Genomic DNA, 16,675 nt, shown 5'->3' with positions numbered 1-16,675 from the left:
GAATGGGTGTTTATCTAGCTGGAGCACATGGAATGAAAAAGAGGTTGAGGATGGAGTCTCACTCGTATTGACAGACCAAGAGCCATCTGCACAAAAGGAAATAAGAGAGAGAGTGGAACTAAAAGGAAAAAGCAAAGAATAAAAGAATGGTTCAAGCACATAAAGTTTCGTCAAAAGAGCAGCATCAAAATATAACTCTTAGCTAATAATAGACATAGACCCAAAATATAAGAACTTCAAGAGGCCTTAAAGGTCTGATTACTTCTACAGAAGAGAAACTTGAACTTGTCTAAAACCCCCGGAGAGCATTAAATGATAATTGTAATGTTTTCTGATGGGCAATCACGTTTACCCCAATGTCTCATGATGTATATAATTTCTAAGTATAGCTTTACATTAATAGCTAATACTATATAATAGTAACCAGTATCAGAAAGCATGAGGCTCTTTAACGTGGACAGCTGTCTCACTATCTTCCCACACTCATTGTGAAAAGAAGGGCTTAGTTATTTAGAACAAGAGGTGCTGCAGGATAAATACAGCTGGTGTGTGGACAACTCCCAACTCTTCCAATAAGCATGTAACTCATATGAAATCAACCAGCCAGCCAAGAATTTCACTGTGTGTGTGTTGTAACTGGGTTAGATTTTGTGAAATGGCTTATTCTCTTATGCAAAAGTGGTTTGACTAACATTTTTTAGAAAAAAATCTCAATTGTGACAGGTTATAGTCTGGTCATATTTCTTTCTCTGAAAGAGAAAGGAGGAACAGTATCCTCCTCTGAAGTAGAACATATTAGCAATTTGTCAGATGTCTGCACAGCTACATTTGTTCTATTTGGAAGTTCCTTGACATACACAAGTTTGATTTTTATTCATGTATGCATGCAAAAACACATATGTATTAGGCTGTGTGGAAAGTCATAATGTATTTTCTATGTTTTTCTATGCAAATAGACATCATGACTTTCCTAACAATCCAATACATGTTTATATTAACACGTATATTTATAAAATACATAAAAGGTGTATATTCAGAAAGTTTATGGAAAATGCATGTTATGAGAACATTATGCATGGACTTCAAAAAAAACTTTGTACCAAACTAAACTTGTACTTTAATCCCATTTTCTCACAAACTTCATGAATTTCCTTCATATGTACTATAGTATATGCATAAACTGTCCTAACAACTTTAAATGGGTTTTGTTTTGTTTTATTTCTAAGGTTTTTACCGTAGGATGTGTGTACCTTGCCAGAGAGAGACAGAAAGAGGGAAAGTGAGAAATCATCTTCCCTGGGGTTTGGGGGGTGAGAGGAATGTCTATTCCACAGTTTCTTCATTCTCTACTCTATTCTCCTCTTGGGATTTTGGGCAAATACATATACACGTCTGGTGTCATTTTTTTTTTTTTTCAAGCCACTAGGTCTGGGACTCAAGCTGTGGTTGGCTGTATGGAGAGCAGTGCTTTAGCCACCTGTCACCTGCTGGCCACCTAAGTGGATATTTTATTCTCTGATTTTAGATGAAAAGAACAAAACTAAATAATTTTATGCCACTTTCTTTTCTCCCATACAATCTTAGTGTCAATACCAGACAAGTGACTCTTAGTCTTTAGTCTGCTTTCAGATAAGAAAAAAATTATAGAGACTATGAAAGTTCTTGATGTTCAAGGGACACATGATGTTAGTTAGTTTGACCTTAGATGATGATAGATATTTGGCCACTTTTGCCTCAACGGTATACTTAAGAATTAGTCACATGTGCAAGTACATGCTCCAAACCCATATTGACGAAACTTATTTTTGACAATAGTGGATCAATATTGGCTTTCTTTTTATTTATTTTTTTAATCCTTAGCCTAGACAGTGGTTAGTTAGAAAATGCTCACTTTTTCTGATTTTTTCACAAATTATGGCCATCCAAACAGGTTTAAAAGCACTTTAAGCTCACGAGTATTAGTTTAGTCTATATACAGACAACTCTAGGAGTAGTGTAAGGTATTTTATAGGCAGAATCACTAACAGAAGCATAACTTATGGAAATTAATATGTGGCAAATGTATTATGAGTGGATATAGGGGGACTGGGACTGGTGTTCAGAAGACTAACAGGCAGGGACAAATATCAATGATGCTGAATTCTACCTTTTCTGGTGCTTGACAATGATAGTCAACCTGAAAAGTGAAGAAATAAATAAACTTTAAAATAGGATTTAGAGAGGGGTCAGTAGGTGGTGGTGTGATTAAGGCGCTAAATTACCACATGGCTGACTGACTGTGGTTCAATTCCTAGACCCAAGAACCATGCCAGGTGTGTGTGTGTGTATGTGTGCATGCCCAAAACCCAGGGAAGAAAATTTGAGAAGGGATTGCAGTGTGGCAATCCTCCTTGCAGGGTGATTCTCACTTCCTTCTTTCTGTCTCTATCACTCTCTGTTAAGGGTATATATGCCCTATGGCAAAAATCTTTAAAAACAGAATTTAGAGAAAGATTCAAGAAGCTTTTCATAGAACCTATGAACAAACGATTAAAAAAAAATCAAAATCAAAGTTAAATCTGAGAAACTTAGCACAGTAGATTTAGAGATAAAGATGAAATGCCTGCATATCTGAAACACTTCAAGTGGCAATTTTAGACCTAAAAAACATGAATATAATGACAGGAAAATGGTAACATTAGTTATGATGCTTAGAAAAGGATTCTTGGGCCCAGCTGTGGTGTCACAGGTGGTAGGATGCTGCTGCATGATACTGAACCTGTATGAGAAGTTTTAGGTTCAGATCCCAGGTCATACTGAACATGCCGCGTCAGAGCATGGCTGTGAAGTTGACTGGCGGAAAGGCTAGGAGGACCGTGGCATGGCAAGACCCTATTGAGGGTGTGTGTGTAATGAAAGAAACAAAATTTTTAAAAAAGAAAATGATGTTGGCATGATGACATAAAGAACAAATCATTCCTGGTTTCTAGGTGAGAGAGAAGGAAAGACATTATATGGTTTCCGTGAGCATAATTATTGTTTATTTATATATTATTAAAATTTAATATCAAAATTTTTTAAATTCAGAGAATAATATAACAAGCACAGAAACTAATATGACACCCACTCAGGTCTATCTGATCCTCTTTTATTAAAGGACTGAAATATTACAGAATCAGCTGAAGTTTCCTATTTATTCCTTGTGTTAATATTTCCTTGTTCATGGGGTTTTGTTTGACATGCATATATGTGCATGTATGTATACATATACATACATACACACATACGTGTACATATGAAAAACAGTATTTTGCATATATCAGGTTATCTAAGTACTTAACATTTGAATCAGTGCTTTAATGAAGACTCTTGTTTTTAAAGAATCATTAATTTAATTTATTCATTAATTTAGTTTCATTTGACCAGAGAGAGAGAGAGTGAGTAAGAAAGTGAGAAAGCAAGCCACCAGGTTTGGGACTCATACTGTAGTCAGCATGTGGGAGTGTCCAGCGCCTTAACCACCATGCCACCTGCTGGTCCCCTAATGAAGACTCTTTTATTCAAATTTAGTTCACATTTGAATTGAGAATGAAAAAGGAACAGGTTCAACTTATCCCCAAACTCAATTAGTTTATATTGATGATTCTGTTGGAGAAAAATAACTGAGCCTTCAGCAAATGAGTAAAACTATTGGAATCACAGAGTAAATTATTGAAGGAGGTAGAAATACTTTCAGAAAATGATTACCTTGAGGCTAGAATCCATCAGTATAGTCAATCCATTGGATAAATAACATCTTTTCTCTAGCTGTAGTATTTCTTTGGACTCCCAAGCCAATGAAGATTTGAAAGTCACCCTGGAAATTTAGATCTCAGTTTCCAAAAAGGTATTTTTTATTTCACCTTTATTTTACTTCAGCTATGTGGAATATTGGATCAGCAGGTGCCATGAAGGTTCAGGTGGCTGGATCCTACATGGCCAACTGAGTGGTTGAGTCCACACAGAGAGTGTAGGGGGCTTATTTTTCCCTTTTCCTCTCTGTCTTTTTCTCATCTCTCTCTGATGAGTGTGCATGCCTTATAGCAAACTAAAAATATACATATACACACATACGTATATATGGAATGTACACATAAATGTATACTATGTATAAATGTATACATATATGTATGGAATGTTTACATATATGTATAAAATATATATGTATATCTAGAATGTTTTTCAAACTGGAGTAAATTCACTTTCTCCCTATTTAATAAATATTTCCTTTATTCAGGTAGTTAAGTTAGCAACCCACTAACAGCTTGAGAAGACTGCCAATCTAAAAATCATGTTTTATCTATTTTAAAATGTTCTCAGATGAAACCAATTACTTTACTAAGACTTCAGCTCTCTCACTTTAAAATATGGTGTCAGTTGAACTCAAAGAGTAGAATAGTGGTTACTGGGGACAGGGAACTAGGGGAAATGCGGAGATCTTGGTCAAAGTGTACAAAGTTGCAGTGATAAGTTCAGGGGACCTAACATACAGAATGAGATGGGACATACTTAGAGCTCACTTGGTTGTGGTAATCATTTCCCAAGTTATACAGGTAATAAACCATCATTGTATACCTTAATGTCATATAACATTATTTGTAAACTACATCTCCATAAAGCTAGACTCATATATAATGCCACAAATACAAAGAAAACTAGTCTTTGGAAGAGGACAGTTGGGCTAAAAGCCTGTGAGACAAGATAAAAAAAATGTGTATTTATTAACATGATTCAATGATGTTTGATAGCTTTGTTAGATTTATTAAATACAAAACAATAAACAATTGAAGGGCTTTATTTTAATTTACAGATAAAAAATTCAGCCAACCGTCCATACCAACAGAAATCTGAAAGCAGCAACCTAAAAAAAAAAAAATTAGGTGTTGGCTTAATTTATAAAATTCTGTCAGTACACTAGTGAACATCATACTGCCTTTTCAGAGAACAGGCATCTCAGCATCTATTGGGTATGTGCTGAGTTTTTCTGACACTTACGGTTCAGTTATCCATTTCTAATCTCGATTTTTTAAAGCCACAGAGCCCCAAGATGTAATAGATGAAGGAGACTTGGTGTGAAAAATGGGATACCTGTTTTCTTTCTCTGAGTTATCTTTAAGTGTAAGTTTAGGGAAGTCACATAATTCCTTCTAGGAAGTTCATCTGCAGATTAAGATGAACTCCCAGAGTGTTAAGAACAATATCTGGTTAAGAAAATTTAAAAAATGGAGACATCGTACGTTTCCACTTAATATATACCAATTATCCACAATCTGTGGTGAAAACTGAAAGAGTAGAGGATACAGAAGCATGGAAAATGGTTATGGATACTTGAGACAGTGTGGGAAGAGGGTGGGAGGAAGGAGAGAGTGTGAGGAAAGAAATACAGAGACTAGACATTTATGGGACACAGAAATGGGTTATTGTCTATTGATAGCATGTATAGTATCCTCAACTGGACTGCTGTGAAGTGTATTCATGTTGGATAAATTCACTTTACAAGCTAACTGATATGTAGTGATCGAATGCATAAAATTAACAATTTTAGGTAACAATTAACATCTATCGGGCCTTACTGTGAGTCATCACTGTGTGAAATACAGACAGTATCTCCCCTACCCTTGGAGGAAGGAACAACCATTATCTTCTCTTAGAAATGAAAAAAATTCAGGCTAAGGGAGGCTGAGTAACCTGCCCAGTGTTATCCAGCTCCTACCTGACAACATCAGAGACTCAGTCAAGATGTCATGTTTTATCTGATTTCTCTCTTCAGTGAGAAATCCCTCTGGTCTAGGAAACCACAATGATTTCATTTGAGAACATTGTAGAGGAGCCATATAATGGCCTATGGTAAAGTGCAGTGCTCCCCAACGCTGACCTACATGGAGATCACCATGAGTATGCTAGGTACACGCCTTCCCCCAATCTTGGGCTGTCTGAAGCTGGGGGCGGGGGGTTACAGTGTAAAAATCCTTTATGTATTCTGTCTCTATTTCTGTCTGTCTCTTGCTCATGGAAGAAATAAATAAACTTAAAAAAAAATCCTTATAGGGCCAGCAGGTGGGGTGGCGACTAAGGCTCTGGACTTCCACATGGTCAGTTGCAATTCGAGTCCCAGACCTGGCAGCTTACTCTCTCTCGCTCTCTCATGAGCACACATACCTTATAGCGAATTTTTAAAAAATGATAAATAAGGTTGAATAATTATTTTTTTAAATCCTTATAGAATTATGTCAGAAATAGTATACAAACTCTTTGGAGGGGTTTTATAAATCCAATCGTACTTGACTGGAGAAGTGATAAGATGTGACTCTCATATATATCTTATGAAAGTTGTCAGATACAAATTTTGAGTGCAAAAATGAGTATGTAATCTACTTTGTATTAAAAGTTAGAATGATAGGGACCAGCAGGTGGTGTGGTGGTTAAGGCGCTGGACACTCCCACATGGTCGACCATGGTTCAAGTCCTGGACTTGGTGACTTGCTTTCTCGTGTTCTCTCTCTCCTTCTCTCTATGTGTCTCTCTCTGGTCAAATTAAAATAAATGAATGAATAAATAAAATTAAAAATAAATAATTCTAAAAAATATATATTTATAAAAAGGTAAAAAGATAGATTTATGGACTTTAAAGTGTCAAGAAAATAGTCTAATTTCTTCCTGAATATATTTTGTTCATTTTTACAATTGCATAATTTTTTTCATTTATAGTCATCTGTAAGATAGCAGAATTACTTATATTAAATATTAAATTTCATGAAAGACATTTTAATTCTCTAGATATTAACCCTACTTCACTTCTTGTCATGTACTTGATAAAAAAAAAATGAATTTGTCTTTGTTTGTTTAGATGATGGAAGAGCTGACTGAAACATATCTCAAAATTAATAAATTAGTTTCAGAATTAAAAATATACTAATTTTTTGTGTGTTTTAACAATGTATCCTTGTTTTGTATCTAGTAACAGTATTTTTCACCACTTAAAACATTCCAGAGTCGGCTGTCTTTGATGTTCAATTCCCTTTTTATTGACACGAGGCCTCAGTGCTCTGATTCCCTGCTCCTATGGCACACTTTCTTAGTCTTGATCTTCACAGAGAGCCTTGTTCAGCCTTGTTATATAAGAACCATAAAACAGATTCAGTGGGAGGCAGTTTTAATAGCCTTCTATTCTAATTTTCAGGTTTCATGAATTTGAAAGATTGCCATGGCCAAACAAATGTAGTGGAACCCATTGTCTTCTCTAAGCAAAGGAGTGAGCTTGAATTCTACTGAATTTGAGAGAGAGCTTTTGAGTTAGTGCTAAGGTTCGCATTTTGGCCCCTTTATAACCATAGGGCAAACTTGGACAAACTAATTCCTAGACCTCTGTTTCCATCAAAAGTCAGGTCTTTTCCTGTCCAATCGTTTCCTTATTTGGAGTCTTTCTGGGATTTTTATGGCTGGTCTGAGCATCCTCTATGAACAGTTCAGGATTTAACTCCTGATTCTGCTAAACTAATGTATTTCTTCTTCTATTTTGGAGGCTCCAAAATGGGTTGGCTGTCCTTGCTCCTATTTCCTGTGCCCTTGGGAGTTTGTGGTTTACTTAACAAAATCTCTCTTCTGCCAGTGTAGTGGCACATTCATAAAAAGGTTATGTATTCAACTTATCTTTTCTTTAAAAAGAGGCAAGAGTCCCGTCAGGTTGCCCATGTTAGCTGCCTGTTTCAGGTTCCCAAGTAGCTGGGGTTACAGGTGTACATCATTGTGCCCTGCCCAGTTATTTATTTATTTATTATTTTTTTTAAGATTCTGCTATAGTACATGTGTGCTCACCAGTGAGATAGAGGGGAAGTGGGAAATCACCCCCTTGATTTGAGACTTAAACCGGGAAGTTGGCCATATAGGACCCAGCACCTTAACCTCCATACCCCCCTGCTGGCTCCCAGTTTACCAATTTTAACCAGGAGTTGTCTTTAGATTTTTAAAAATCTTTAAAGAAACACTCTTAACTTATTGTTGTCAAAACAACAGTCTTTTGGGATCAGCTGGAGGTGCACCAATAAAGCACAATGTGCCAAGCACTCAAGTGCCCGAGATCAAGGGCTCGCTAAAGCTAGGTGGATGGCATCAAAACCCCGTTGGAGCAGCCGTGTCTCTGTATTGCTCATAGAAGTAAACAGACCTAGCAAGAAATCTCCAAAGATTTGTTGTAAAGTATGAATTTAATGCTTCCTTTTTCTGTTTTCATAAATATAATGTGAGGATTCATCCCTTGATTATTGTTGTTAAATATTTTATATTAAATTACCCCTTGAGAACAATAGCATTTGATTTGGCAATGAAATTTAGGGCACCTTTTTATATTGCTAAGCATAGTCCTTTTATTCTAAAATGATACTTTTTGAGTTCAATTTTTATTTGTATCTTAGTGGGTGGGAATGGACCTAAATATGTTTTTTATTGATTTTTCTATTGTTCTTAAGTTCTCGTATTCTGTTTTATTAGGACTTTTTCTTTTTGTCTTGTAAGAGACAGGGCCTTGCTGTATTTCCTGGCCATCCTCAAATCCACTTTCTTCCTGTCTTAGTCTGTTGAGTAAATGGGATTACAGGCATGTGTCATTCTGTGCAGCTTGGCTTAAGTAATTTATAGTAAAAGTTAATGAGTAACATATTTCAGAGACTCTGAGTATATGAGAATATCTTTCTAATTCCTTTATAAATGAAAGAAAGTTTGGCCGACAATAGCTTTCTTCCCTTTCTCCTGACATTTGGTAGAACAAAGGAGAAATTTAAGACCAACTAGTAGACATTTGTCCTCTCAACGATGTCTTGTTTTTATTTGATTTGTGTGTTGACTTGTTTTTTTGTTTGTTTTTGTTTTCATGCCTGAATACTAAAGAACTTTTTTGTTGTTGTTTTTACACTAACTCTAAGATTCTAAATTGTCAGAATATGCCTTTGAATTGATATTATTTAAAATTCAATTTAGCCCTTTGGCTTTTAGTTCAGTTTTTTTTCAGTTGTGTCTTTATTATTTTAATTTTTGATCTTCAGTCGTATTTTCTCAGAAACAACTATAATTTGATTTTTTAAAAATTTTCTGAGACTCCAGAATCTTTTCTATTCTTTTTCTGGTCTTACAGGATGATTAACCTTCTATGTCAATTATTTAATTTTACACTATATGGTCTACATTCCCCTCCACCCTCATGTGGATAATAAAGAAGCACCTCATTTTTAGAACCATATACTTATTAACCTATCATTTTTTTCTTATTCAACAAACTTTTGTTGACTTACATCTTTCTACTTTTGTTTTTAGGGGTTGTATCTTCTTATATCGTATTGACAGCATAATTATTTAATGTCAGAGCTTTGGAGAGGATCTAGACAGTGCTTTCCTAAAAAGAACTTTTGATTTCTCTAGGAAATTTTTAGGAGACAGTTCTTCCTTTGAATTTTTAGTATGCTCTTATTTTCATATTCAGTACTATTTAGTTGGACTAATATAAACAGTTAGCAGTTTCATTCCTGAATATCAAACTATCCATCTAGCCCTGCTCACAGAGAAGATAAATAGATTGCTCTTGGCCGCCTCTCTATCCTCGTGGTTGTTAGTAAAAGTCCTCTTTTAGGTCTCCGACCTTGTAGCAGGTTGAGTTTTACAGGCTCCAACCCATTTTCAGTGACTAGAAGAGTTCATTCAAAGCAGCTCTTCCCAATGCCTTGTTCTCTGTTGCTTTATTTTAGGTTTTTGGAAAAATCAAGATGCCTTTTGCTTAGAAAAACATAGAATTCTACAGCATAACTTTCCAGACATCCTAAACATGAGTTATGTAAGAACTCCAACCCCTTGAATGCAATACCTTCACAGATCATCTTTCCCCTAAATCTGCTTTTCTATAATCAAAACTGCCAGGGTGCAAAGTACTTCTTCCCAGTTGCCTTTTTTTCTTTCCTCAAATGAGAGAGAGTGAGAGCATGAGAGGGAGTTAAAAAGGGAAGTTTTTTTTTTTTTCTTTGACAGCCTCACCACGTGATGATCCTCTACCCCAGCTCCTCGGTTAGCCAGGACCACAAGTGCACACAACTGGAGTCCACGTGCGGCCTCAGTCATTACATATAGTGGCACTCTCCCACTCACACCACTGCAGATGGGTTTCTTCCTAGTTGTCTTAAAAGCACAAGAAAAAAGCATTTAACAGACACGACAATGGAAAGTTATCTGTCAAGGAAGATGCATATAGTAATATATTTGAATTGATTGATAGGCGATGACTGTCTGCCTTGAAAAAAAACAATTTGTACACTGTTAGGATGTACAGTGGTTAAATGTAAATAAATAAAATAAGTAGTAGCAATCACTAACTAGTTTGGGGCAATTCTGCTGCTGCCTTAAAAAACATCATTATTCATGACAAACAGCTGTTCAGGTTTCTGATTAAAACAGATTTCTGCACTCCTGTATGAGATGGCAGAAGATGGAGGTAGGGAATGATACAGATAAAAATTTCCCCACTTTCTTTTAAAGACTTTATAACTTGTTTGTTATCATTTCTAATCACACTATCAAATCTAATTTTACTCTTTCTGTTGTAGGAATTCATTCCTTATTCTAGGGATAGGTTGAAGGTCATACCTTCCTTTTTGTGGTTGCATACATCTTTAATTCTCTCCTATTTAAAAAATATATTTTCCTGAGGCCAGGCAGTGGTGTGATGGTTCAGGTGATGTACTCCCACATGGCTGACCATCGTTAAAATCCCGGACCTGGTGGCTTAAAAATCACATGTGTTTGTGTGCTCAAAATCCTGAGAAAAGAATGGAGGAAAATGGATTGTGGTATGGTCATCCTCCCTGTGAGCTGATTTTTCACTTTGCCTCTGTCTCATGCACGCACCCTACGGAAAAAACTAAAAAAATTCTTTTTCTTTATTCATGATAAAGTATGCGTGTGAAGAGAGCAAGCAACGGGGAGAAAGGGAGGAGCATCCTCTGTGGAGTCTGGTTATACTACAGTACGCTTCCACTCTTGGATCTTGGTCACTTGGGCCCTTGCCTGGTACATTTCAAGTTGACTGAGCCAGGGATTTTAACCTCAGTTGCCATGTGGTAGCTGGCCTCTCTTGAGCAGTACACTGCTGGCCGCAGAGCCATCCCCATCTCTCTTTTTCTATATGTTTTATTAGAGAGGTGGGGTTTTGTTTGTTTGTTTGTTTGTTTTTTGTTTTTTGCTATAGAGCATGTGCGCTCACCAGAAAGATGGAGAGAGACAGAGAGAAAGAAAGTGAGAAATCACCCCCCAGGGGGGATGACCACGCCGCAATCCCTTCTCCTTCATTCTCCTCTTGGGATCTTGGGCATGTACGCACACGCGCCCAGCATGAGTTTAAGCCTCCGGATCCGAGACCCAAACCGCTATTGACTACGTGGGAATCCAGCGACATAGCCATTACACTAACTGCTGGTCCCTATATGTTTTATTGGAAAGTTGGGAGAGGCTATGTGAGAGAAGATACCTAGTATTTAAAACTGTTACTTGTACGAAACTCCACAAATAGAGTATGTTTTTTATGTGGTAGAATGCTGAAAACTCTGCTGCTTCCTGCAGGTGTTTGTGGAAATAAACTGTGCCTTATAAATATTCACCACAAATTGTTATTCAAATGATGGAGGGATCAGTGTTCTTGTAATAGAAGCTACAAAAAAAAAAAAAAAAACTTAAGAAAACTGGGTCATTTTAGTGATGAAATAAAATGTTAATATATAAGTGATGTTTAGAAGTCCAATGACTTCAATAAAATTTTTATCATACATTAAAAACTGCCTGATCATTGCCCTCTAACTAGTCTTAGAGCTGAAATAGCTATTATAAATCATTTAAGAATTGCAAATTCATATGCTTCCTGTGACCAGAGAAGTAAGGTGAAAACATTATGCAGGTTAGTTCAATGTAATATAGTAGATGATGTGAGAAGCCAGAGAATAGTGGAGAGTACCTGTGCTACCAAGTCTTCAAGTCATGATTGTGGCGTGAACCCACTTTCCTATGATAGAAATGGAGCTGAGCTGGAGGGGCATTAACAGATTCGTCCGAAGTTAGGAGAATCTATGGGTTTCAACGAGAACCAGCTACATAATCTGTAGGACCCTATGCAAAGTAAAATGGTGGACCCAATGTTCAACAAGTATTAAGAATTTGAAGATGGCACCAGCAAAGCATTAATTAAGCATAAGGTCTTGTGTGACTACATAAGTCACATGCAGCCATCCCTGATTTTAAACCTGGTCTATTGGGTTGTTGGAAAAATAAAGACACGTTTTTGCATAGAAAAACCTCATGATTTTCCTGACAACCTAATAGAATCCATACATCCAAACAGAAAGAAACCTACGTATGCTCTCACTTACAGATACAAAGAAATTGGTAATAGAGATGGTGTTAAAATTAAATTTTTGACTTTTATATTATAATAAATGAATCGTCTTTACTACCAAGAGGGCATTTGTATGAGATTTCACAGTCATTGCTCTTTTATATTGTTTGGAGGCTTTTGTTAAATCATGACTGCTTCTACCAGTTTTTATTCCTTCTGGAATTCAAGTCTTATGAGCTATTAGTTGAAGATTTTTAAGGTTGAATTTCAAAACTCTTCTCTAAATGTTCTAATTTGAATTCTAGAGTGTTTGAAGAGTCGGTCAACCCAGGAAAGACTCTGCCCATGGAAGTCTTGGGTCTGCTTTGAGTCTTACCCAGCTTTCAGAGGCCCCTAATCATTATTTTTTGTTTCTACCTGAATATAATGATCATTTCTTTCAGGTAATTCTATATTTAAGTTGAATCATCTCCTATCAACTTTTATTTTTATCTCATTTGAAATTTTTACATGGCTTAGAACCAAAATAACAACAAAAACCAGTGTGCTTTCTAATTAACTAAAGTTGACCAATCTTTCCCCTTTTGTATTAATTTATAACTTGTAACTCTTGATACCATTAATAACATGACACCAAGAATGCACTTTAGAGAAATCCAGTCAGCTTTTAAAGGCATAGGTATTCATAAGTACAAGAAATAAAATTGGGAATTGAGTACTAGGTAAGAACATTTTTATAATATGCAAATACACACACACACACACACACACACACACACACACACACATGAAGGGACTTCAAAAACTTCCCAAAAAATGGAATTAAATTCTAAATTTATTTGGGCACAAAAAGTTCTGAAATCCATACATGGTTCTATGAACTTTTCGAAGATCTCTAGTATAGCTTATGTTTTAAAAGAATTATCAATAAAACATTTCAATCAGCAAAATTATTAATAAAAGAAAACTGGAATTTTTTTTCTTTTGTTAAAACATCCTCATAGTGCAGCAATTAAAAATCAGGCATGGGGAACCAGATCCCACATGGCCATGAAAATATGCCTGTCACGTGTGCCTGTGTGCCCCAAATATTGATGAGATGAAGAAATAGAGGAAGAAGGGACTTCAGAGCAACCATGCCCCATGCGGGGTAATTTTTCCCTTGCTCTCTGGCAACTGCGTGTGCATTATGACCAAAATAAGGTCAAAGTCTAACAGCTAGACCTACAGTTTTCAATGCTTTAAGTTTGTAACTTACAATTTTAATTTGAAGTTTTTAAGATCCTTTATGCCTTCTTTTAGTAGCATCCGCAAAGACACTTCTAAGGCAAAGAAATTTGACCTACTTTTAATATATTGAGGCTTATATTTTTTAAACAAATATGAGTTAAGCCAAATTAGTTACTTAATATCTGAATCAGACAAATAATTTAAAAGTATTGTATATGCCTTCATAGTGTCATACCCTTTCATGAGCAATTAACAAGAATATACTCGCATGTTGGGGAAAGAGATGAGCAAATACACAAATATAACTAACTGAAAGAAAAGTTAAGTTATAAATAATGTTTGCTAGAAGCCATGCATACAAGTGTGTATGTTCAGCTAGCACTGAAATTGCTCAAAGTTTAATCCCTGGTTGTGGTAGAACAGATTTAATGAACTTTATTTTCTCATGTAATTTAGAATATTCTGTGAAATATATAAATGGAACATCATATAATTTTTTAACTTTCTGTAGGTGGAGATTTTCATTTTTCGTTTACGTGTTTACCTATGGAGTCCGGATCCTGAAAAAGGTAGGATCTGTCAAATTACTTTATATAATTCTTATGCAATTATATGCCATTTTTTAAATGTGTGATTACAGTGGTATTTTAAACAACCACAACAACTTTCCTAAGAATTATTTCTGCATTTTTATTTGACTTCCATAAAATATGTTGCTGTTTCTGTTTTATAGTAAATCATTTTTAGGGCTTATATCTAAAATACTTTTGAAAACAATCTGTTTTTCCAATGCAAGTCTTTGTTAAGTCCCATATCCTGTCTCACTGGTTATTTATTACTTTGGAGGATTTATAAGGCTCCTGCCTTATAAAATCTGATGCTTTGAAAGAAGTAGCTTCCACATCACACAACTTGACGACATCAGTTCTTAAAATGTGTCTTATCACTGTAGTCTCACTAGTAGAAATTAATTTTTTTTTTCTTTTCATAGTTATTAGCAGAGCCATGCCAATTGCTAATAGAAAAGGCAGTTTCTTTAGATTGTATATCCCTGGAACTGCTTTGCTATATCCTACATGGATTGAAGCACCTTACTCTATGCAAGTAATTTTTTCTGGCTTCCATAATCTTTTTCCTGTTATTTATTTATTTATTTATTTATTTATTTATTTATTTATTTATTTTTGTAGGTTTTAGCTATAGGGCACATGCGCTCACCAGAAAGACAGAGAGAGACAGAGACAGAAAGCAATAAATCGCACCCCCCCAGGGGGGATGGACACGCTGCAGTCCCTTCTCTTCCAGTCTCCTCTTGGAATCCTAGGCATGCATGCACACATGCCCAGCATGAGTTTAAGCCACTGAGTTCGGGACTCGAACCGTGGTCGACTACATGAGAGTCCAGCAGCATAGCCATTACTCCAATTGCTGGTCGCTTCCTGGTTATTTTTAAGGCTTACTGGTTCTACTAAGAAGTTAGGCAACTGGCAATTGTCCGTCTCTGACAGTTGCCCACTCATATGCCTTTCAGGTGTGTGTGGGGGCGTGTATATCCTTCCTATTAGAAATCCTGTTTCTCTATTAAAACTTTTTTTTCTTAATTTGTATGTGTTTGAGTTTTTATTCTGCATCTCAAGGCATGTCTCTTAAAGACCTGGATCTAAAGAACCTAGGATTTTCACCAATCCAGCTGAGAATACTATACACATTATCATAACCCATTTCTTTGTTCCATAAATGCCTTGCCTCGCTATTCATGTTGGAATATCCACTTTGCAAGCTAAGTGACATATATGATTGAATGTATAAAAGAAATTGAAATAAAAAATAATTTAAAAAAGAACCTAGGATGTTACACCCTAGCACTAAGCTTGTCAGTGAGTTGGCATTTCTCCTCAATATGATAGTCAGTCATTCTGCAGGGTGCTTCTCTCTGCTCACTTAAAGTCAACTTCTCCCCAAAACATACAGTCACCTGATTTTTGACAAAGGGTACTTGTTTGGGAAAAAGGAAAACTTGTTTAGCAAACGGTCCTGGAAAAACTGGGTATCCGCCTGCAGAAAGATAAATCTGAATCCCTATCTCTCAACATTGACAAAAATCAACTCAAAGTGGATCAAAGATCTAAACCTAAGACCTCAAACTATAATACTACTGCTGGAAAACACTGGAGAAACTTTGGGAGACATTGGGGTAGGCAAATACTTCTTAAATAAGACCCCAAAGCACAGTCATCCCCAAAATAGACAAGTGGGATTACATCAGCTTAAGAAGTTTCTGCATAGCAAAAGACACAATAATTAGTGTGAGTTGACAGCCCTTGGAATGGGAGAATATCTTTGTAAACTATGCTTCAGAAAAGGAACTTATAACTAGGATACACAGAAAACTCAAGCTGTTTACCCCCAAAAAAGATTAGCCACGTTAAAAGATGGGAAAATGAGATGAATAAACAACTCTCTAAGGAGGACATACAGACAGCCAAAAGGCATACAAAAGAATATTCAACATCCCTCACCATAAGGGAGATTCAGATCAAAACCACAATGAGATACCACCTAACCCCACTCAGAATTACTAAGATTAAAAAATAATAATAGGTGCTGGGATGTGGTGAAAGAGGAATTCTCCTACATTGTTGGTGGGAATGTGAATTGGTCTAGGCACTGTGGAGAACAATATGGAGATTCCTTAAGGATCTACAAATAGAACTACCATATGATCCAGCAATCCCACTCCTGAGTATCTACACAAAGGAAAGGAGAATTCTTAGTTGGAAAAGTGCTTGCACATCTGTTTTTATTGCGGCATTATTCACATTTGCTAAGACATGGAACCAATCCAAATGTCCATGAATAGAAGAATGGATTGAAAAAGTGTGGCACATATACTCTATGGAATACTACTCAGCCATAAAAAATAAGACCCTGGCTTTTGATAGAAAGTGGATGAACATGGAATATTTACTGCTGAGTGAAGCAATCCAGACTATAAAGGAGAGACATTGTATGTCTCCACTTAATATATACTGACTATCCACATTCTATGGTTGAAACGGCAAGACT

General features: G+C 36.0%; 1 protein-coding gene across 4 annotated transcripts in view; it reads left to right on the top strand.

Moving 5' to 3' along the window:
* The window catches only part of CERS6 (ceramide synthase 6), a 333,671-nt gene that overhangs the window by 175,127 nt on the left and 141,869 nt on the right, over positions 1-16,675 (top strand). For all 4 annotated transcript variants that reach the window (XM_006153571.3, XM_027773847.1, XM_006153570.3 and 1 more), the window contains one exon: positions 14,121-14,178. In XM_006153571.3, the coding sequence (XP_006153633.1) occupies positions 14,121-14,178 (58 nt within the window). The remainder of the gene's footprint in view (positions 1-14,120; positions 14,179-16,675) is intronic.

Source organism: Tupaia chinensis, unplaced genomic scaffold (genome assembly GCF_000334495.1).
Source record: "Tupaia chinensis unplaced genomic scaffold, TupChi_1.0 Scaffold000381_1, whole genome shotgun sequence".
NCBI classification, from domain to species: Eukaryota; Metazoa; Chordata; class Mammalia; order Scandentia; family Tupaiidae; genus Tupaia; species Tupaia belangeri.
Note: the sequence above shows the minus strand (reverse complement) of the source record. Positions and strands in the feature narration are given on the sequence as shown.